At 44.5% G+C, this 24386-nt stretch overlaps 1 protein-coding gene across 1 annotated transcript in view; it reads right to left on the minus strand.

Annotated features, from left to right (window-relative positions):
• Window positions 1-319: 319 nt before the first annotated feature.
• LOC127578629 (protein mono-ADP-ribosyltransferase PARP11-like) overlaps window positions 320-24386 on the minus strand; it is a 78288-nt gene continuing 54221 nt past the window's right edge. The window contains 6 exon segments of the mRNA XM_052030811.1: window positions 320-664; window positions 795-946; window positions 16742-16761; window positions 16763-16828; window positions 16831-16875; window positions 16956-17028. Coding sequence (XP_051886771.1) covers window positions 369-664; window positions 795-946; window positions 16742-16761; window positions 16763-16828; window positions 16831-16875; window positions 16956-17028 — 652 coding nt within the window. The 3' untranslated portion in view covers window positions 320-368.

Genomic DNA, 24386 nt, shown 5'->3' on the forward strand with positions numbered 1-24386 from the left:
CAGCGTCTTACTTCAAGAGATGTCTTTTTCAGTCTCTCCAGGTTTTAATGAGAAGAGTGGATAGCAGATATTCTGTGCATCAATTTCCACAAAGACAATAGAGCTCCATGTTCCCGCCAAGGATACTTGCCCTATTCAAGCGGTTGCTTTGTCCACAGAGTGAAAAGTCCCAGGAAGCATATTAGCAAGTGGAAATGAGCTGATAAGACTGAATCTTTTGTATTCATTCCACCATTGCAAGGGAGTAAGAATGAATCTCAGCATTTCAAGAAATAGTTAAATTTGCAAAAGCATTTCATTGTATTTTTTTTATTTGTTTTTCATTTCAATTTACCTGACAATTCCAGCAGTAATTTCCTCACTTCTGTTCAACGGAAATTAATTAGGTATTCTGGATAGATATGGTTGGCATCAAATATTACAAAAATCTTTGGATTCCACTTGTTGTCCACACAGCTGTCATACAAGTTCACCAGACTTCCATCTTTGGAAGGAGGCCGAATATATTTGGGGTCTCCTGTAATATAATCACCCACAAGAACTCGAGCAAGAAACATTGTTTTAAATTGTGGCTTCCACTGATGTGGCTGCAAGGTTGCCTCGCACTTCTCGTCAGCACGGCAGTAACGGCTGGAGTATGAGGAATCACGAGCAAAGTAAGTCCCTGTATAAAAATTCAAAACATACTTCAATATAGTCCTGATAATTAAGAATAGAAAATTCCTTAGAATCTGCAATTTTACTTGATGAAAATGCAACTCCTTGTGATTGCATGGTTATAATTACTGGCTTACCTTTTCCATAAACTGTAGCATGGGCTCCATTTATTCTCCAGTCAAAATTCTGTGAACATATTGCTTCCACAAATTCATTGCTCGTACCATGAAAAAGCATTCTTTCATTCACTTCCAATTCATTTCTCATCTTCTTCAAATGGGCTTTTTTTCTGAAAAAGTGAAATATTAGAAGTCAAATATCAGTTAGGAAAGACTAACTCCTCCCTCCCCACCCATCCCGCTCCCACCCCGGGGACTTCCCACTGTCCCTGCCAAAGGTGCAATATCTGCTCCTACAACACCTTCATCACCTCCATTCAGGGACCCAAAGAGTCCTTTCAGGTGAGACAGAGATTTACCTGCACCTCCCTTAATATGATATACTGCATTTGGTTCTCCAAGTGTGGCCTCCTCCACACTGGTGAGACCAAATGCAGACTAGGTGACTGTGTCGCAGAACACTGTGCACCGTCCGTAACGACGATCTGCATCTCCCCGTTGCCAGTTACTTCAACTACCCCTCCCACTGCATCACAGATACTGTATGTCAGTCCTCAGCCTCCTCTACTGCCAGGAGAAGTCCAAGCACAAACTGGAGGAACAGCACCTCATTTTCCGTCTTGGAACCTTGCAGCCTAACGGCATGAACATTGAATTCTCCCACTTTAAGTAATCCCCTCAAAGCCCCCCACCCCCACCCAACCATGCCTCTTCTTTTCTTCCCTTTCCTCGCCTCTCTCTCTTTTTTCTTCCCTTTTCCCTCCTTACTTTTAACCCATCCCCCAGTGGATCTGCTCTCCCCTCCTTCCCAGCATCTACCTATCACTAGCTCTTGCCTGCATCTATCTGTCATCACCTTGTGCCCACCCTGCCTCCCCTCTTTTGTTCACTAATCACTGTTCTGCTTTTCCCAAAAAATATATTGGGCTTCCCCTTTCTTATCTTCAGTCCTGAGGAAGGGTCCTGACCTGAAACATTGACCGCCTGACCTGCTGAGTTCCTCCAGCATCATCGTGTTTTTCACTAAGATTATAATGCCTGAATTTATAATACTTTCATAGAAGAGTATAACACAGGAACACACCCTTCGGTCCACAATGTCTACCTCAAACATGATCCAAAATTAAACTAATTGTCTTCTGCCTGTACATTATCCAGATCCCTCCATTCCCTGCATATTCATGTATCTGTCTAACAGCATCTTAAATGCCACTGTTGTACTTCCAGCCCCAGCCCCACCAGCCCTTTCCAGGTACCAAACATTAGGGTACACGAGAACATATGCTAGCCATATTGAAACCACAGACATAACTGACCACAGAATACAATTCAAGAGACAAAATTAATAAATAAATTGTAGTGCAAAAACATTCAGTGAGTTTGCAGGAGTCAGAATTTGGAACAGGAGACTTGAAAAGAAGTGAATTTCACCTTGCAGGAGTCTAAAAGAGGCACATTTGCAAGTTGTTAATAGATGATTGGCTAGTTAACAGCAGCCAATACAAAGAAGTAAGGGTCAAGCAGATTGGCCACTTTGGAGCAGGCATTTTGAGAGAGGCTGCTGTCTAGTCAAAGTGTTGCTGGTTGTCTAAGTGTGGGCTTTGGTGAATACCAGGCTTCAGTGAGGAGGGTAAGCAACACTAAGGTAAGGTGAGGGTAGGTTCCTATTCTTTTTCTCTGTCTTTATTTTCTCTCAAAGCTTTTTAGTTATGGTCCTCCTGTGCAATGTGGGAACTCGGGGAGCCTACTAGTGTCCCTGATGACTATGTGTGCAGGAAGCGTGTCCAGCTGCAGCTCCTAACAGGCTGCAATGATGGCACTGGAGCTGTGCATGGATTCACTTTGGAGTATCAGTGATGCTGAGAATGTTGTGGATAGCACGTTTAGTGAATTGGTCACACTGCAGTTTAAAGGCCTTGGGAAAGATAGGGAATGGGTGACCGACAGGCAGAGCAGTAGCAGGAAGGTAGTGTAGGAGTCCCCTGTTGTCATCTCCCTCCAAAACAGATATACTGCTTTGGATACTGTTGGGGGAGATGGGCTCTTCGGGATCATGGCACTGTGAGTGGCTCTGCTGCACAGGAGGGCAGGGAGAAGAGTGGCAGAGCTATAGTGGTAGGGAATGCCATGGTGAGGGGAATGGACAGGAGGCTCTGTGCAGCAAATGGGACTCCTAGTTGGTGTGTTGTCTCCTAGGAGCAAGGGTCAGGGATGTCTCAGAGTGGCTACAGGGCAATTTGGAAGGGGAAAGTGAACAGCAAGTTGTTGTGATGCATGAGGTATCAATGATGTAGGGTAAAAGTGGGATGCGGCCCTACAAGCTGAATTTAGGGAGCTAGGAGATAGATTTAAAAAGTAGGATCTCAAAGATAATAATCTCAGGATTATAACCTGTGCCACATGCTAGCCAGAGTAGGAACAGCAGCAGAGTTAGAATGAATATGTGGCTTGAGCAGTGGTGCAGGAGGGAGAGTTTCAGATTCCTGGGGCATTGAAACTGGTTCTGGGGGAGGTGGGACCAGTACAAACTGGATGGTCTACACCTGGGCAGGACTAGGATCAATTGCCTAGGGGTATTGTTTGTAGTGCTGCTGGGAAGGGTTTAAACTAGAATGGTAGGGGGATGGGAATCCATGCAGAAAGACAGAGTAAAGCAAAGCAGACACCAGAGCAAAAATTAGAGAAGAGTAAGGGTGGAGTACAGAAAAGTTTAAACGCAAAGGACACAAAGGTTACTAGATTCTAAAAGGACAATGTGTAAGGGCACTTTATCTGAATGCCTGTAGTATTTGAAACAAGGTCAGTGAACTTGAGGCACAAATCAGTGCAAAGGGGTATGATTTAGTGGCCATTACAGAAATATGGTTGCAGGGTGGCGATGAGTGGGAATTAAATATCCAAGGGTATCAGGTAATACGGAAGGATTGGCAAGAAGGTAAGGGAGGTGGGGTAGCACCAAATTAAGAATTAGATCAGGGCTATAGTGAGAGACAATATAAGATCTAGGGAGCAGAATGTTGAGTCCATCTGGGTAGAGATTAGGAATAGTAAAGGGGGTAAAAATCCACTGGTGGGAGTTGTCTATATGCCACTGAATAATAACATTACAGTGGCACAGGCAACTAACAAGAAATATTTGATGTACAGTATATATAAGAATGGAATGGCAGTTGTCATGGGGGACTTCAACTTCCACATAGATTGGGTGAATCAAGTTGGTTGAGGCAGTCTTGAGGATGACATCATAGAATGCATCTGTGATAGCTTTCTTGAACAGCATGTTCGTAAACCTTGAAGGGAAAATGCTATCTTGGATCTGGTCCTGTGCAATGAGACAGGTAAAATTAATGGTCTTGTAGTTGGGGATCCTCCTGGAAAGAGTGATCACAATCTGATTGAATTTCTCATACAAATGGCGGGTGCAATAGTTCAATACAAGACCAGTGTATTGTGCCTAAGCAAGGGAGAGTTGGCTAGCATAGAGTGGAAACGTGGGCTATATGGTGGGACAGTTGAGGAACAGTGGAACACTTTCAAGGAGTTCTTTCACAGTGCTCAACAAAAGTATATGCCAGTTAAAAGCAAGGGTGGGGAGAGCCAACCTTGGATAACTAAGGAAATAAAAGAAGGCATTAAGCTAAAGGCTCATGCCTACAAAGTCGTCAAGAGTAGTGGGAAACTGGAAGATCGGGAAAACTTCAAAACACAACAACGAACCACTGAGCAAGCAATAAGGGAAGATAGATTATGAAAGTAAACTAGCAGAAAAGAGAGAGAGTAAAAGTTTTTAATTATATAAAGCAGAAAAGGGTGGCTAAAGTGAACACAGGTCCCTTGGAAGATGATAAGGGGGGAATTAATATTGGGTAATGTGGAAATGGCCGAGGCCTTGAACGACTATTTTGTGTCAGTCTTCACAGTGGAGGACACGTCTAACATGCCAAACAGATGTTGTAGATGCGATGGTGGGTGAAGACCTTGATACAAATGCTGTCACTGGAGAGTTAGTAATGAGCAAATTAGTGGGTCTAAAGTTAGACAAGTCCCCTGGTCCTGATGGGATGTATCCCAGGGTACTGAAAGAAATGGCATAAATTATAGTAGAGGGGTTTGTGATAATCTACTAAAATTCTCTGGACTCTGGGCAGGACTGGATGGATTGGAAGACAGCGAATGTCATGCTACTATTTTAAAAAAAAATGTAGGCAAAAGGTAGGTAACTATAAGCCAGTTAGCTTAACGTATGCAGTTGGGGAAAATGCTTGAAGCTATCATTAAGGAAGAAATAGCGAGACATCCGGATAGAAGTAGTATGTTAGACAATTGTTTATTGACTATAGCTCCACCTTCAATACTATAATTCCAAGCAAACTCATCACCAAACTCTGTGACCCAGGACTCAACATCTCCCTCTGCAACTGGATCCTTGACTTTCTGACCAACAGACTGCAATCAGTGAGAACAGGCAGCAACACCTCCATCACGATATTCTCAACATTGGTGCCCCACAAGGCTGCACCCTCAGCCCTCTACTCTACTCCCTGTACACTCATGACTGTGTGGCCAGATTCTGCTCTAACTCATAGAACCATACAGCACAAAACAGGCCCTTCGGCCCACCATGTTGTGCCTTCCATCAAACTACCCTCACTATCTAACCCTTTCCTCCTGCATATCCCTCTATCTCGCATTCCTCCATATGCCTATCCAACAAACTCTTGAACCTGTCCGATGTATCTGCCTCCACCACCATCCCAGACAGTGTATTCCATGCACCAACCACTCTCTGGGTGAAAAACCTCCCCCTGACATCTCCCCTGAACCTCCCATCCATAACCTTAAAGCCATGCCCTCTAGTCTTGAGCATTGGTGCCCTGGGAAGGAGGCGCTGACTGTCTACTCTATCTATTTCTCTCAATATTTTATATACCTCTATTATGTCTCCTCTCATCCTCCTCCTTTCCAGTGAATAAAGCCCTAGCACCTTAAGCCTCTCCTCATATTCCATACGCTCTAAGCCAGGCAGTATCCTGGTAAATCTCCTCTGCACCCTCTCCAACGCCTCCACATCCTTCCTATAATGCAGCGACCAGAACTGAACACAGTACTCTAAATGTAGTCTAACTAGAGTTTTGTAAAGCTGCATCATCACTTCGCTGCTCTTGAACTCAATCCCACGACTTATGATAGCTAACATCCCATAGGCCTTCTTAACTGCTCTATCCACCTGTGAGGCAATTTTCAGTGAACCGTGAATATGAACCCCCAGATCCCTCTGCTCCTCTACACTGCCAAGTACCTTGCCATTTACCCTGTACTCTGCCCTGGAGTTTATCCTTCCAAAGTGTACCACCTCACACTTCTCTGGATTGAACTCCATCTGCCACTTGTCAGCCCAGCTCTGCATCCTATCAATATCCCTCTGTAAGCTCCAACAGCCCTCCACACTATCCACAACACCGCCGATTTTAGTGTCATCCGCAAACTTACTAACCCAGCCTTCCACCCCCTCATCTAAGTCATCTATAAATATCACAAAAAGAGGTCCCAGAACCAATCCCTGCGGGACACCACTAGTCACTGCCCTCCAATCCGAGGGCACTCCTTGCACCACAACTCCATCTACAAGTTTGCAGACGATACCACCGTAGTGGGTCGCATCTCAAATAATGATGAGTCGGAGTACAGGAAGGTGATAGAGGTCATAGTGTCATGACAACAACCTTTCCCTCAATGTCAGCAAAAGAGCTGGTCATTGACTTCAGGAAAGGGGGTGGTGCACACGCTCCTGTTTACATCAATGGTGTTGAGGTGGAGAGGGTTGAGAGCTTCAAGTTCCTAGGACAGAACATCACCAATAGCCTGTCCTGGTCCAACCACGTAGAGACCACGGCCAAGAAAGCTCACCAGCGCCTCTACTTCCTCGGGAAGCTAAAGAAATTTGGCATGTCCCCTTTGACGGTCACCAACTTTTATTGATGCACCATAGAAAGCATTCAGTCTGGATGCATCATGGCTTAGTATGGCAAGTGCTCTGCCCGGGACTGCAAGGAGCTGCAGAGAGTTATGCACACAGCCCAGCACATCACAGAAACCAGCCTCCCCTCCGTGGACTCTGTCTATACCTACCCATCTAGGTCATTCTCTTTTCTCTCCTCTGCCACCAGGCGGAAGACAGAGTCTGAGGGCACACAGCACCAGGCTCAAGGACAGCTTCTATCCCACTGATCAGACTGTTGAACAGTTCCCTTATATGAGGAGATGAACTCTTGACCTCACAATCTACCTTGTTATGACTTTGCAATTTATTGTCTACCTGCACTGCACTTCCTCTGTAGTTCTGACACTTTAATCTGTAATTGTTTTTACCCTGTACTACCTCAATGAACTGCGTAATGAATTGATCTGTACGCATGGTATGCAAGACAAAGTTTATCACTGTACCTCTATACCAATACTATCTGGCAAACAGCATGGATTCAGGAAGGGTAAGCCCTGTTTGACAAACTTACTGGTGATCTTTGAGGATATAATGAGCGCAGTGAATAGAGGGGAACAGTGGATGCTGTATACTTGGATTTCCAGAAGGTGCTACATAAAAGACATCCATAAGATAAGTATGCATGGAGTTGGGGTAATGTATTAGCATGGATAGAGGATTAGTTAACCAATGGAAGGCAGAGTTGGGATAAATGGGTGTTTCTCTGGTTGGCAATCAGTGGTGAGCAGGGGTCGGTGCTGGCCCTGCAACTGTTCACGATATACATTCACTATTTGGAAGAGAAGACAGAGTGTAGCATATCTAAGTTTGCTGATCACACTAAATTGAGTGGAAAAGCAAATTGCACAGAGGATGTGGAGAGTCTGCAGAGGGATATGGATAGGTTAAGTGAGTGGGCAAGGGTCTGTCAGATGGAGTACAATGTTGATAAATGTGAGGTCATCTACTTTGGAAGGAAAAATAGAATATCAGATTATTATTTAAATAGTGAAAGATTGCAGCATGCTGTTGTGCAGAGGGACTTGGGAGTGCTTGTTCATGAATTGCAAAATGTTGGTTTGCAGGTGCAACAGGTTATCAAGAAGGCAAATGGAATGTTGGCCTTCATTGCTGGAGGGATTGAATTTAAGTGCAGGGAGGTTATGCTGCAACTGTACAGGGTACTGGTGAGGCGGCACCTGGAGTACTGCGTGCAGTTCTGGTCTCCTTACTTGAGGAAAGATGTACTGACTTTGGAGGCAGTGCAGAAGGAGGTTCACCAGGTTGATCCTGGAGATGAAGGGGTTAGCTTATGAGGAGAGACTGAGTCGCCTGGGACTATACTCACTGGAATTCAGAAGGGTGTGAGGGAATCTTATAGAAACATACAAAATTATAAAAGGAATAGATAAGATAGAGGCAAGAAGGTTGTTTCCACTAGTAGGTGAGACTAGAACGAGGGGACATAGCCTCAAGATTCGGGGGAATAGATTTGGGACAGAGATGAGGAGAAAACTGGTTTTCCCAGAGAGTAGTGAATCTGTGGAATTCTCTGCCCAAGGAAGCAGTAGAGGCTACCTTATTAAATATATTTAAGACACAGTTGGGTAGATTTTTGCATAGTAGGAGAATTAAGGGTTATGGGGAAAAGGTAGGTAGGTGGATTTGAGTCCACAGCCAGATCAGCCATGATCTTATTGAATGGCAGAGCAGGCTCAACGGGCCAGATGGCCTACTCCTGCTCTTGTTTCTTATTTTCTTAGATTTGGTGGATGTGGATTTTCACAAGGTGTTCCACAAAGTGCCTGAATGTGAATAGAAAAAGCCCTCACAATCTTACAAAACTATTTTGTCCAAACAGGAACAAAATAAGAACATATGAAACAGGAAAAGGAAAATGTCATAAGCTATCTTAGAGTCAGAGTACTATAGCACAGAAACAGGCTCTTCGGCCCATCTAGTCCGTGCCAACCTGATCTTATGCCTAGTTCCATCTACCTGCACGCAGACCATATCCCTCCAAACCCCTCCATCCATGTACCTATCCAAATTTCTCTTAAATGTTGCAATTGAACTCGCATCTACCACTTCTGCTGGCAGCTCTTTTCACATTTGCACCATGCTGAGTGAAGAAGATTCCCCTTAAATATTTCACCTTTGACCCTAAACCTATGATCTCTTGTAGTCTCACCTAACTTGAGGGGAAAAATGCCTACATGCATTCCACCTTATCTATACTGTACCCCTCAAAATTTTGCATACTTCTATAAGATTTCCCCTCATTCTCCTGTGCTCCAGAGAATAAAGTCCTAACCGATTTCAACCTTTCCCTATGACTCGGGTCCTCAAGTCCTGGCAACATCCTTGTAAATTTTCTCTGCACTCTTTCAAGCTTGCATCTTTCCTGTATGTAGGTGATCAAAACTGCAGACAATACTCTACTCTAAATTCAGCCTCACCAATGTCTTGTACAACTTCAACATAATATTCCCAACTCTTTGCCAGTCACTTCAACTCCCCCTTCCACACTATCATTGATATGACTGCCTCTTCAACTGCCAGGAGAATTCCAAGTGCAAACTGGAGGAAGAGCACCTCATGTTCTGTCTTGGAACCTTGCAGCCGCATGGAATGAACAATGAATTCTCCCACTTTAGGTAATCCCCACAACCCCTCCACCACCATGCTGCTGCTTCCCTTTCCTAGCCTCTTTTTTTCCTACCTTTTTTCCTTTTTCTCCTTACGTTTGACCCATCCCCTAGTGGGTCTGCTCTCCCCTCCTCCCCGCACCTATCACTATCTCTTACCTACATCTACCTATCACCAACTTGTGCCCACCCCACCTCCCCTTTTTTGTCCACCTATCACTGCTCTGCTTTTCCCTCCTATATATTGGGCTTCCCCTTTTCCCATCTTCAGTCCTGAAGAAGAGTCCTGACCCAAAATGTTGATTCTCTGCTTTTCCCTCCTATATATTGGGCTTCCCCTTTTCCCATCTTCAGTCCTGAAGAAGAGTCCTGACCCAAAATGTTGATTCTCTGCTTTTCTCCATGGATGCTGCCTGGCCTGCTGAGTTCCTCCAGTATCTTGTTGTTTTTCATCTAGATTCCTGCATCTGCCATCCTTTGTTTCTCTATTCCCAACTCCCGTGCTCAATGCCCTGATTTATGAAGGCCAAAGTGCCAAAAGCTCTCTTTATGACCCTATCTACCTATGATGCCACTTTCAAGGAATTATAGATCTGTATTCCCCGGTCATTTTGTTCTACTGCACACCTCACTCAGAGCCCTTCCCATTTGCTGTGCAAGTCTTACCCTGGTATGTCCTCCCACAGTGCAACACCTCACATTTGACTACATTAAATTCCATCAGCCATTTATCAGCCCATTTTCCTAACTGGTCAAGATCATGCTGCAAGCTTTGATAGCCTTCCATGCTGTCCACTACATCCCCAATCTTGAAGTCATCTGCAAATTTGCTGATCCAGTTTACCACGTTATCTTCTAAATCATTAATATAGATGATAAACAGAAACAGACCTAGCACCAATCCCTGCGGCACATCACTAGACACAGGCCTCCAATCAGAGAGACAACCATCTACTACCACTCTCTGGCTTCTCCTGCTAAGCCAACATTGAATCCAATTGGCTACTTCATCCTGAATGCCAAACAACTTAACCTTCTGGACCAGTCTCCCATGTGGGACTTTGACAAAGGCCTTGCTAAAGTCCATGTAGACAACATCCACTGCCTTTCCTTCATCAACCTTCTTGGTAACCTCCTCAAAAAAAAAAACTCAAAGATTGGTTAGACATGACCTACCCTGCACAAATCCATGTTGACTATCCCTAATCAGGCCCAGTCTATTCCAAATACTTGTATATCCTATACCTTAGAATACCTTCCAATAATTTACCCACAACTGACATCAGGCTCACTGGCCTATATTTCCTGGCTTATTCTTAGAACCTTTCTTGAACAACATTAGCTGTCCTCCAGTCCTCTGACACCTCACCTGTGGCTAAGGAAGTTTTAAATATCTCTGCCAGGGCTCCTGAAATTTCTGCACTAGCCTCCCACAAGGCCTGAGGAGAAACCCTGTCAGGCCCTGGGGATTTATCCACCCTCATTTGTCTCAAGTCAGCTAGCACCACCTCTTCCGTAATCCAGATATGGTCCATGACCTCGCTACTCTTTTACCTCTTGAGCTTTCTCTGTCATTCTACAGGTTCATTAGCTGATCTATAGTAACGCAGGTGAGCTCAGGGCATGGACAGGCACATGGGATTGTGATATTGTGGCTATTACAGAAACATGCTTGAGGGATGGGCAGGAGTGGCAGCTCAGTGCTTCAGGGTACAGATGCTAAAGACCTAATGAGTGTGGAGGGAAAGTTGAGTTTTTGATTAGGGAGAACATCATGGCAGTACTTAGAAAGGATATTCCTGGGGGAATGTCCAGTGAAGCTTTATGTATAGAATATAGAATGAAGGTGATCACTTTGGGATTGTACTATGAGCCCCCCGACAGTGGGAATTAGAGAAGCAAATATATAGGGAGATTACAGATAGCTGTAGGAAAAATAGGGTTGTAATAGTAGGTGATTTTTAACTTCCCTAATATTGACTGGGACTGCCCTAGTGCTATAGGATTAGATGGGGAAGAGTTTAAGTGTGTCCAGGTTAGTTTTCTCAACCTATATGTAGGTGGCCCTCCTAGAGCAGAGCCAACACTTGACCTATTGGGAAAGGAAGCTGGGTAAGTGGCTAAAGTGTCAGTGGGGGAGCACTTAGGGACCAGTGACTATAATTATATTAGTTTTGAAATGGTTATGGAAGAAGATAGGACTTGTGGACCAGTCCTAAATTTGGGCACCTAGTTTTGATGACATTAGACAGGAACTTTCAAAACTTGGTTGGTATTGGTTTATTATTGTCACTTGTACTGAGGTACAATTTAAAAACTTGTCTTGCATACTGTTTGTACAGATCAATTCATTACACAGTGCATTGAGGTAGTGCAAGGTAAAACAATAAGTGTTACAGTTACAGAAAGTGCAGGCAGACAATAAGGTGCAAGGTCATCACCAGGTAGATTGTGTGAGGTCAAGAGTTCATCCCTTCATATAAGGGAACCATTCAATAGTCTTATAACAGTGGGATAAAGCTGTCCTAGAGTCCGGTGGTATGTGCCCTCAGGCTCCTGTAACTTCTGCCTGATGGGAGAGAAGTGAGAATGACCTGGGTGGGTGGGGTCTTTGATTATGCTGGCTGCTTCACCCAGGCAGCAAGAGGTATAGACAGAGTCCATGGAGGGGAGGCTGGATTCTGTGATGCGCTGGGCTGTATCCACAACTGTTGTGTTGTGGATGGTATAGTCAAAGGTTACAGCGGGACATAGGATGCAAAGTTGGGCTGAGAAGTGGCAGATGTAGTTCAACCCAGGTAAGTGTGAAGTGGTTCATTTTGGTAGGTCAAATATGATGGCAGAATGTAGTCTTAATGGTAGGACTCTTGGCAGTGTGGAGGATCAGAGGGATCTTGGAGTCCGAGTCCATAAGACACTCAAAGTGGCTGCGCAGGTTGACTCAGTGGTTAAGAAGGCATATGAGGTATTGTCCTTCATCAATCGGGGAATTGAATTTAGGAGCCGGGAGGTATTGTTGCAACTATATAGGACCCTGGTCAGACCCCACTTGGAGTACTGTGCTCAGTTCTGGTCGCCTCACTACAGGAAGGATGTGGAAGCCATAGAAAGGGTGCAGAGGAGATTTACAAGGATGCTGCCTGGAATGCAGAGCATGCCTTATGAAAGCAGATTGAGGGAACTTGGCTTTCTCTCCTTGGAGAGACGGAGGATGAGGAGGGACCTGATAGAGGTATATAAGATGATGAGAGGCATTGATCGGGTGGATAGTCAGAGGCTTTTCCCCGGGGCTGAAATGGTGGCCACGAGAGGACATAAGTTTAAGGTGCTGGGGAGTAGGTATAGATGAAATGTCAGGGGTAAGTTTTTTTTCTACTCAGAGTAGTGAGCGTGTGGAATGGGCTGCCGGCAACAGTGGTGGAGGCAGATACGATAGGGTTTTTTAAGAGACTGTTGGATAGGTACATGGAGATGAGAAAAATAGAGGGCTATGGGTAAGCCTAGTAATTTCTAGGGTAGGGATATGTTTGGCACAGCTTTGTGGGCCGAAGGGTCTGAATAGTGCTGTAGGTTTTCTATGTTTCTAACTCTGCAGCTTCTTGCAGTGCTAGGCAAAGCAGTTGCCATACCAAGCTGTGATGCATCCAGATAGGATGCTTTCTATGGTGCATTGATAAAAGTTGGTGAGTGTCAAAGAGGACATGCCAAATTTCATTGGCCTCCTGAGGAAGTAGAGGTGCTGGTGAGCTTTATTGGCTGTGCCATCTACATGATTGGACCAGGACAGGCTGTTAATGTTCACTCCGAGCAACATGAAGCTCTCAACCTCAGCACAGTTGATGTGGACAGGTGCATGTACACTGTCTCCTTTCCTGAAGTCAATGACCAGCTCTTTTGTTTTGCTGACATTGAGGGAAAGGTTGTTGTCGTGACACCATGTCACTAAGCTCTCTCTCCTTCCTGTACCCCGTCTCGTTATTTGAGATATGGCCCACTACGGTGGTATCATCTGCAAACTTGTAGATGGAGTTAGAGCAGAATCTGGCCTCGGGGTCATGTATATAGGCAGTAGAGTAGAGGGCTGAGGACGCAGCCTTGTGGGGCACCCATAGAACAGTACAGCACAATACAGGCCCTTTGGCCCACAATGTTGTGCTGACCTTTAAACCTCACCTGTCTATCTAACCCCTTCCTCCCACATATCTCCCTATTAAATTCCTCCATATGCTTATCTAACAATCTCTTGAATTTGACCAATGTACCTGCCTCCACCACCACCCCAGGCAGTGCATTCCATGCCCCAACCACTCCCTGGGTAAAAAAACCTTCCTCTGATATCTCCCTTGAACTTCCCACCCATTAATTTAAAGCCATGCCCTCCTGTATTGAGCATTGGTAACCTGGGAAAGAGGAGCTGGCTATCTACTCTATCTATTCCTCTCAATATCTTGTATACCTCTATCATGTCTCCCCTCATCCTCCTCCTCCCCAAAGAGAAAAGCCCTAGCTCCCTTAGTCTCTCCTCATAATCCATACTCTCCAAACCAGGCAGCATCCTGGTAAATCTCCTCTGTACCCTTTCCAATGCTTCCACATCCTTCCAATAATGTGGCAACCAGAACTGGACAAAGTACTCCAAGTGTGGCCGAACCAGAGTTTTGTAGAGCTGCATCATTACCTCGCGGCTCTTAAACTCAATCCCATGACTTATGAAAGCCAACATCCCATAAGCTTTCTTAACTACCCTATCCAACTGCGAGGCAACTTTCAGTGATCTGTGGATATGAACCCCCAGATCCCTCTGCTCATCCATACTACCCACAATCCTGCCATTAACTTTGTACTCTGCCTTAGAGTTTGTCCTTCCAAAGTGTACCACCTCACTCTTTTCTGGATTGAACTCCATCTGCCACTGGTCAGCCCAGCTTTGCATCCTATCAATATCCCTCTGCAATCTTTGACAGTCCTCCACACAATCCACAACACCACCAACCTTTGTGTCATCTGCAAACTTGCCAACTCACCCTTCTACCCCCTCATCCAAGTCATTAATAAAAATCACAAAAAGTAGAGGTCCCAGAACCAATCCTTATGGGACACCGCTAGTCACAGCCCTCCACTCAATGCACTCCCTCCATCACAACCCTCTGCTTTCTACATGCAAGCCAATTTTGAATCCACACAGCCAAGCTTCCCTGGATCCCATGCCCTCTGACCTTCTGAAGAAGCCTACCATGTGGAACCTTGTCAAATGCCTTACTAAAATCCATGTAGACCACATCTACTGCTCTAACCTCAATCTGCCTGGTCACCTCCTCAAAAATCCTATCAGGCCTGTGAGACATGATCTGCCCTTCACAAAACCATGCTGGCTGTCCCCAATCAGACCATGATTCTCTAAATGCTCGTAGATCCTATCTCTAAGAATGCTTTCCAACAGCTTGCCCACCACAGACGCAAGGCTCACTGTTCTATAATTCCCTGGACTATCCCTACTATCTTTTTGAATAAGGGGACAACATTTGCCACCCTCCAATCCTCCGGTACCATTCCTGTGGACAACGAGGACTCAAAGATCCTAGCCAACAGTTCAGCAATCTCCTCCCTTGCCTTGCGGAGCAGTCTGGGGAATATTCTGTCAGGCTCCGGGGACTTATCTGTCCTAATATTTTCTAACAGCTCCAACACACCCTCTCTTGGTATCCACATGCTCTAGAACATTAAGCTTACCAACACTGTCCTCAGTGTCATTAAGGCCCCTCTCCTTGGTGAATACTGAAGAGAAGTATTCATTGAGAACCTCGCCCACTTCCACAGCTTCCAGTCACATCTTCTCACCTGTCTCTAATCGGTCCTATCTTTACTCTCATCATCCTTCTGCTCTTCACACAAGTGAAAGCCTTGATTTTCCTTAACCCTACTCGCCAAGGCCTTTTCATGCCCCCTTCTTGCTCTCTTCAGCCCCTTAAGTTCCTTCCTTGCTACCCATTATTCCTCATGAGCCCTATCTGATCCTTGCTGCCTTCTTCCTCCTAACTAGTTGTTCCACCTCTCTTCACCCATGGTTCCTTCACCCTGCCATTCCTTCTCTGCCTCAGCAGGACAAATTTATCCCTAACATCCTGCAAGAGATCCCTGAACGACAACATCTCCATAGTATATTTCCCTTCAAAAAATGTCATCCCAATTCACACTCGCAAGTTCTAGCTTTATAGCCTCATAATTTGCCCTTCCCCAATTAAATATCTTCCTGTCTTCTTTGCTCCTATCCTTGTCCATGACAATGCTAAAGGTTAGGGAGCGGTGGTCACTATCTCCCAAATGCTCACCCACAGATCTGTCACCTGACCCAGTTCATTACCTAATAATAGATCTAATATGGCATTCCTTCTAGTTGGCCTGTCAACATACTGTGACAGGAATCTGTCCTGGACACACTTAAACTTTGCCCCATTTAAACCTTTACTAAGCAGGTGCCAATCAATATTTGGGAAATTGAAGTCTCCCATGATAACAACCCTGTTATTCTTGCACCTTTCCAAAATCTGCCTCCCAGTCTGCTCCTCAGTATCCCTGTGGTGTTGAGAATCTGTGCCCTCTAGTTTTGGACTCCCCAGCCATGTGGAAAAGACTATGACCATCCACCTTATCCATACCCCTCATGATTTTATAAACCTGTGAGGTGACCCCTCATTCTTCTATGCTCCAAGGAATAAAGATCCAGCGTGGCCAACCTCTTCCTATAACTCAGGCCTTCTAGTCCAGGCAGCATCCTTGTAAATCTTTTCTGCACCTTCTCCAGATTGACAATGTCTTTCCTTTAACAGGGTGACCAAAACTGTACACAATACTCCAAATATTTATAGAGTCATCCCCACAGAATCACCCTTCAATGATTCCCATTCATCCATCTGCAGTACCACCTCTGGTATGTTCCAATAATATATTCTTGTCCCTATTCCCCCTTCCAATTTCTCAACCATTAGCTGACCCTCAGCAACATTATCCAAAAATATGGTACATCTGGAAATTAATAGAAATGTTACTCAGCTCTGCCTCAATGCATCCAAAGTCACCCATTTCTCCAACATCAGTAATGCATAAGCAGACTGAGATAATGGTGAAATCTTGACGTAAGCTGCTATTTACATGATCAGTATTGAAACTGGATATTAAACTTTGGTGCAAGGCAGAACAAGGAGATTCTAGCCCAAAATATTCACATCTTTATTGAAAAAATATTTTAGATTATTCTAATCATCAGCAGGTCGATTCTTCTCCTGAGGAAAATGTGTACATAAAGTCTACACAAATAAAAAGATAGCCCTCAGTATTACCTGCAATAGAACTCCCACAAGGTCTAAATTCTGAATTCTTTGAATTTGCATGATTCGGTTTCTGATCCATTGTTTGTCCAAAGAGTTTTTGCGACTTCCTGATATTCATTTGAAGCTTTATGCAATGGACAGAGCTAAAACAGAGTTTATAATTTAAATTGATAGGTTAGGATAAAGGTATGGATTCTGAAATCAGCTGCATGAAATGACCTACCTGGTAAGGTTTGTCTCGATCTATATTCTCCCAATGCAAAGGAATGGGAATTTCTTCATTTCCACATATAAAACTTTGAAACATGTCAGAATAAACAGATTAAAGTTACCATTTGACACAATAAATGAAACAGATTTTATGTATCACACATCTCAGAAACTGTTTACTGAATCTCTCTAGATAGTTTTTAAAAAGTCCTTTCTGCATTTGTGTATAGATTTGTGCTACCAGAAGTTAAAGTTTACTTTTGTTTGCAGAGTATTTTTCATTGTTTGTCTGTTAACAGCTTTCACAACTCGATTACAGAAGGCTAACTTCCAATCCAAGGTGACTCGAGTATAATATTTCGTGATATTGGCAAAAATGCTGTTCCAGCTGTGATGAAGTCTCCGCTGCCTGTGACTAATAAAAATGTTCTTAGATGAACAGAGCTAGGAGATATTCCAAAGTCATTTCTCAACAAACATCAAGTGAAACAATGGGGCAGACACTGCAATCACGTGCCCTGTAATCAGTTCCTGGGATCACCTCATACCAATACTTACAGTCCAGATATAAAATGCCTATCATGTTGCCAAGGCAACATCCCAGACTTGATAGCAAAGCTTCTAAAAGTGCACTGAAGACTCAAATCTTCACCGCACCCCACCCCCCCTCCCCCCCCCCCCCCCCCCCCCCCCCCCCCCCCCCCCCCCCCAAAAGCTTTGACAACTAGTAAAGTCCCATGCCAAGCTTTATCAGCTGCCAAAGTTGGGTTATCAATGTATCTGAATACCTTGCCCTCAAACATTCTAAAAATAATAAAACAATTTAATTATCATTATTTTAAATCAGCTAAACAAACAATTTTTTTTAAAGATACATAATGGATAAGAGAGGTAAGAATGGAAATTGGCAAATATCTCAGCCAGGGCTCCCACAAGTTCTTCTCTAGCCTCCCACAGTGTTCTTGGATATACCTGGAGATTTGTATACCTTGATACCTTTTAAGACATCCAGCACTTCCTCTACTGTAATGTAGACTATCCCCAAGACCTCACCATTTACTTTTCCTAGTTCTGGTCTTCATGCCTTTCTCCACAATAAAAACAAATATTCATTAAGAACCTTGCCCATCTCCTGCAGCTCCAGACAAAGATGTTACCTTTGGTCTTTGAGGGGCCCTATCTCTCCATGGTTACTCTTCTTCCTTTAATATAAAATCTTCTCTACCAAAGCTATCTCATAACCCCTTTTTGCCCTCTAGATTTCCTCCTTGAATACACTCAGTCATAGAGCACTACAGCACAGAAACAGGCCCTTCGGCCCATCTAGTCCATGCCAGCCTGGTTTTCTGCCTCGTCCCATCTACCTGCACCTGGACTATAGCCCTGCAGGCCTCGCTCATTCATGTACCTATCCAAACTTCTCTTAAAGGTTACAACTGAATCTGCATCTACCACTTCCGCTGGCAGCTCGTTCCACACTCGCACCACCCTCTGAGTCAAGTAGTTCCCCCTCAGATTCCCCTTGTTTAGGGTGAAAGATGAAATATATATGACCTCTAGTTCCAGTCTCACCCAACCTGAGAGGAAAAAGCCTGCATGCATTCACTCTATCTATACCCCTCATGATTTTGTATACCTCTCTAAGATCTCCCCTCATTCTCCTGCGGTCCAGGGAATAGTCCTAACCTATTCAACCTATCCCTGTAACTCAGGTCCTCAAGTCCTAGCAACATCTGTGTAAATTTCCTCTGCACTTCACTTATTGCTATCTTTCCTGTAGGTAGGTGACTTGAACTGCACACAATACTCTAAATTTGACCTCACGAACATCTTGTACAACTTCAACATGACATCCCAACTCCTGTGCTCAATGCCCAGATTTATGAAGGCCAATGTGCCAAAAGCTCTCTTTGATCCTATCTATCTGCAATGCCACTTTTGAGGAATTATGGATCTGTATTCCCAGGTCCCTTTGTTCTACCGCACACCTCACTGCCCTACCATTCACTGTGCAAGTCTTACCTTCGTTTGACCTCCCAAAGTGCATCACCTCACACTTGTCTGCATTAAATTCCATCTGTCTTTTCCAGTCCATTTTTCCAGCTGGTCCAGATCACTTTGCAAGCTTTGATCGCCCTTCGCTGACTACTGTGTCCCCAATCTTGGTGTCATCCACAAATTTGCCGATCCAGTTTACCACATTATCATCTAAATCATTAATATAGATGATAAACAACAATGGACCCAGCACCGATCCATGTGGCACAACACTAGTCACAGGCCTCCAATCAGAGCGAGACAACCATCTACTACCACTCTCTCGCTTCTCCACTAAGCCAATGTTGAATCCAATTGACTACTTCATCCTGAATGCTAAGCAACTTAACCTTCTGGAGCAGCCTCCCATGCGAGACTTTGTCAAAGGCCTTGCTAAAGTCCATGTAGCCAACGTCCACTGCATTCCCTTCAACCTTCCTGGTAACCTCCTTGAAAAACTCTATTAGATTGGTTCAACATAACATGGCTTTGTGCATGGCAGGTCGACTATCTCTAAGCAGGCCCTGTCTATCCAAATAGATATGTATCCTGTCCCTCAGAATGTCTTCCAATAATTTACCCACGACTGATGTCAGGCTCACTGGCCTATAATTTTCCAGCTTATTCTTAGAGCCTTTCTTAAACAACGGAACAACATTAGCTATCCTCCAGTCCTCCGGCACGTCACCCGCGGCTAAGGAAGTTTTAAATATCTCTGCCAAGGCTCCTGCAATTTCTGCACTAGCCTCCCACAAGGTCTGAGGGGACATCTCCTGCATCCCTTATGAACTCCAGTGAGCTGTGGCTGCTTTGTTGAATAATTGAAGTTCCAACTATCTTCATCTGCTTCATCAATAGCATTTCATCCATCATAAGGTGAAAAATATAATGTTCAATGAAGATTACATTTTGATCATTTGAAACTCTTCAAAAAATAAAGTGACCCATGCCTACATGGACATATTCAAGCATTAAGCTGATGTAGCAAGTAACATTAACACCACACAAGTGTAAATCTTGTCCATTCCCAACAAGACAGTTTAATCACCTGTGCTTGACATTCATCTGCATTAACAGACTACAACACACAAACAGGCCCTTCAGCCCATAAAGTCTGTGTGAACACAATGCCGAATTAAACTAAATCTCTCTGCCTACACATGATCCATATCCCTCCAGTCCCAGCATATTCATGTGTCTGTCTAAATGCCTCTTAAACACACTATTGTATCTGCTTCCACCACTACCCCTGACATCTCGTTCCAGGCACTCTTTGTGTATAAAAAAAACTTCCCCTACACACCCTTAAATTTTCCCCCACTCACCTTAAATGCATGTCCTCTAATAATTGACATTTCAACCTTGGGAAAAAGATTCTGACTGTATACCCTATCTATGCCTCTCATAACTTTATGATCTCCTGTTAGGTCTCCCCTCAGCCTCTGACACTCCAGCGAAAACAACCCAAGATTATAGCTCATACCCTCTAATCCAGGCAGCATCCTGAAACCTCTTCTATACCCTCTTGAAAGCCTCCACATCCTTCCTATAATGGGGCAACCAAACTGCACACAATACTCCATATGCGACCTAACCGAAGTTTTATATAGCTACAACATGACTTCCTTATTCTTATACTCAGTGGTAGGTGGGAAGAGGGATGAGGTCCTGAAAAGGGAGTTTAGCAAGCTAGGCAGAAGGCTGAAGGACAGGACCTCGAGGGTAGCTATCTCGGGATTGCTGCCAGTGCCACGCAATAGTGAAGGTAGGAATAGGAAGAGATGGCAGATAAATGCGTGGCTGAGAAGCTGGTGCAGGAGGGAGGGTTTTAGATTTTTGGATCATTGGGATCTTTCTCTGGGGAAGGTGGGACCTCTACAGAGAGGACGGGTTACACCCACACTTGAGGGGGGCCAATATCCTTGCGGTTAGGTTTGCTAGTGTGGTTCAGGAGGGTTTAAACTAGATTGCGAGGGGGAAGGGAACCAAAGGAGTAGGTCAGAGGAAGAAGGGGATTGGGGAAAAGTCAGATCTGACAGGTAGAGAGGATTTGAGGATGGAGAGGCAGAGTACAGGCTATAAAAGTAGTAAGGTGGATGGGCTGAAGTGCATGTACTTGAATGCGAGAAGCATCAGGAATAAGGGAGATGAACTGAGAGCTTGGATAAGTACATGGGACTATGATATTGTGGCTATCACAGAGACAAGGCTGAGATTGGGCAGGAATGGATATTGAATATTCCTGGTTTTCAGTGTTTTAAAAGGGATGGGGGGGTGGGGGAGAAGAGGAGGGGTGTCTATACTGGTCAGGGACACAGTTACAGCTGCAGAAAGGGTAGATAATGTAGAAGGATCCTCTCCAGAGTCAATATGGGTGGAAGTTAGGAATAAGAAAGGGGCAGTTACCCTTCTGGGAGTATTCTATAGGCCCCCCGGTAGCAGTTGGGATACTGAGGAGCAGATTGGGAGGCAGTTTTTGGAGAGATGCGAAAATAACAGGGTTATTATAATGGGAGACTTCAACTATCCAAATATTGATTGGCACCTACTTAGTGCCAAGGGTTTAGACGGGGTGCAGTTTGTTAAGTGTGTCCAGGATGGATTCCTGACGCAGTATGTTGACAGGCCAACTAGAGGGGATGCCATATTAGATCTAGTTTTAGGTAATGAACCGGGTCAGGTGACAGATCTATCGGTGGGTGAGCATTTGGGGGACAGTGACCATTGCTCCATAACCTTTAGAATTGTCACGGACAGGGATAGGAGCAAAGAGGATGGGAAGATATTTAATTGGGAGAAGGCGAATTATGAGGCTATAAGGTGAGAACTTGGGAGGGTAAATTGGGGTGACATTTTTGAAGGGAAATGTACTATGGAGATGTGGTCGATGTTCAGGGATCTTTTGCAGGATGTTAGGGATAAATTTGTCCCGCTGAGGCAGAGAAGGAATGGTAGGGTGAAGGAACCATGGGTGACGAGAGAGGTGGAACAACTAGTTAGGAAGAAGAGGGTAGCATACATAAGGTGTAAGCAGCAAGGATCTGACAGGGCTCATGAGGAATATAGAGTAGCAAGGAAGGAGCTTAAGAAAGGGCTGAGGAGAGCGAGAAGGGGACATGAAAAGGTTTTGGCAAGCAGGGTTAAGGAGAATTCCCAAGGCTTTTTTCTCGTATGTAAAGAGCAGAAGGATGGCTAGGGTAAAGGTAGGTCCGATTAAAGACAAAGGTGGGAGGATGTGCCTGGAAGCTGTGGAAGTGGGTGAGGTTCTTAATGAATACTTCTCTTCAGTATTCACCAAGGAGAGGGGTCTTGATGATGCTGAGAACAGTGTAGGTGAGGGTAATGTTCTGGAGTATGTAGATATTAAGAGAGAGGATGTGATGGAGTTGTTAGAAAATATTAGGACAGATAAGTCCCCGAGGCCTGATGGAATATTCCCCAGAGTGCTTCGTGAGGCGAGGGAGGAGATTGCTGAACCGTTGGTTAGGATCTTTGAGTCCTCGTTGTCAACGGGGATGGTACCGCAGGATTGGAGGGTGGCGAATGTTGTCCCCTTATTCAAAAAAGGTAGTAGGGATAGTCCAGGGAATTACAGACCGGTGAGCCTTACGTCTGTGGTGGGTAAGCTGTTGGAAAGAATTCTAAGAGATAGGATCTATAAGCACTTGGAGAAGCATGGACTGATTAGGGACAGCCAACATGGTTTTGTGAAGGGAAGTTCTTGCCTCACAAGCCTGATAGGGTTCTTTGAGGAGGTGACCAGGAAGATTGATGAGGGTAGTGTAGTGGATGTGGTCTACATGGATTTTAGTAAGGCGTTTGACAAGGTTCCGCATGGTAGGCTTCTTCAGAAGGTCGGAGGCCAAGGGATCCGGGGAAGCTTGGCCATGTGGATTCAAAATTGGCTAGCCTGTAGAAAGCAGAGGGTTGTGGTGGAGGGAGTGCATTCAGATTGGAGGGCTGTAACTAGTGGTGTCCCACAGGGATCGGTTCTGGGACCTCTGCTTTTTGTGATATTTATTAACGACTTAGAAGAGGGGGTGGAAGGGTGGGTTAGCAAGTTTGCAGATGACACAAAGATTGGTGATGTTGTGGATAGTGTGGAGGGCTGTAGAAGCTTGCAGAGGGATATTGATAGGATGCAGAGCTGGGCTGACAAGTGGCAGACGGAGTTCAATCCGGAGAAATGTGAGTTGGTAAACTTTGGAAGAACAAACTCCAAGGCAGAGTACAAGGTAAATGGCAGGATTCTGGACAGTGTAGAGAAGCAGAGGGATCTGGGGGTTCATATCCACAGATCACTGAAAGTTGCCTCGCAGGTGGATAGGGTAGTTAAGAAAGCTTATGGGATGTTAGCTTTCATAAGTCAGGGTATCGAGTTTAAGAGCCGCGAAGTGATGATGCAGCTTTGCAAAACTCTAGTTAGGGCACACTTTGAGTAATGTGTCCAGTTCTGGTCGCCTCATTATAGGAAGGATGTGGAGGCATTGGAAAGGGTGCAGAGGATATTTACCAGGATGCTGCCTGGATTGGAGAGTATGGATTGTGGGGAGAGATTAAAGGAGCTAGGGCTGTTCTCATTGGAGAGAAGGAGGATGAGGGGAGACATGATAAAGGTATACAAGATATTGAGAGGAATAGATAGAGTGGACAGCCAGCACCTCTTTCCCAGGGCGCCAATGCTCAAAACAAGAGAACATGGCTTTAAGGTATTGGGTGGGAAGTTCAAGGGTGATGTTGAGGGAGGTTTTTCACCCAGAGAGTGGTTGGTGCATGGAAATGCGCTGCCTGGGGTGGTGGTGGAGGCTGATACATTGGACAAGTTCAAGAGATTCTTTGATAAGCATATGGAGGAATTTAAGTTAGAGGGATATGTGGGAGGATGTGGTTAGATAGTCATAGGTGTGGTTTGAAGGGCGGCACAACATGGTGGGCCAAAGGGCCTGTATTGTGCCGTACTATTCTATGGTTCTAACTCACTCTCTTATTTCATTGTGTTTAATTTTGTTAACTACTTGTGTAGGATTTTATTAAATGCCTTCTGAAAATCCATGTGACCACATCCTTTTACTTTTTTCAAACTGAATTGAAAAATTCAGGTGGGTTACCTTACCATTATTTGCTTTCAACAAATCCATACCAGCTCTCCTTTCGGAACACAAATTCACAATATTTTCCTTGATTATTGTTTAAAATAGAAAATAGGAGCCATTCAAGCCTACTCAACAATTCAAAACATTCATACTCATGGAGTTATACAAAACAGAAAGAAACCCTTCGTCCATGCCAAATAATTTGCCTACCTGAGTGAGTCCCATTTGCCTGCATTTGGCCCATATCCCTATAAACCATTCCTATCCATCTACCTTGTCTTAATATCTTTTAAGCACTGTAATTTTACCCACCT

Source organism: Pristis pectinata, chromosome 15 (assembly GCF_009764475.1).
Source record: "Pristis pectinata isolate sPriPec2 chromosome 15, sPriPec2.1.pri, whole genome shotgun sequence".
Classification (NCBI taxonomy): Eukaryota; Metazoa; Chordata; class Chondrichthyes; order Rhinopristiformes; family Pristidae; genus Pristis; species Pristis pectinata.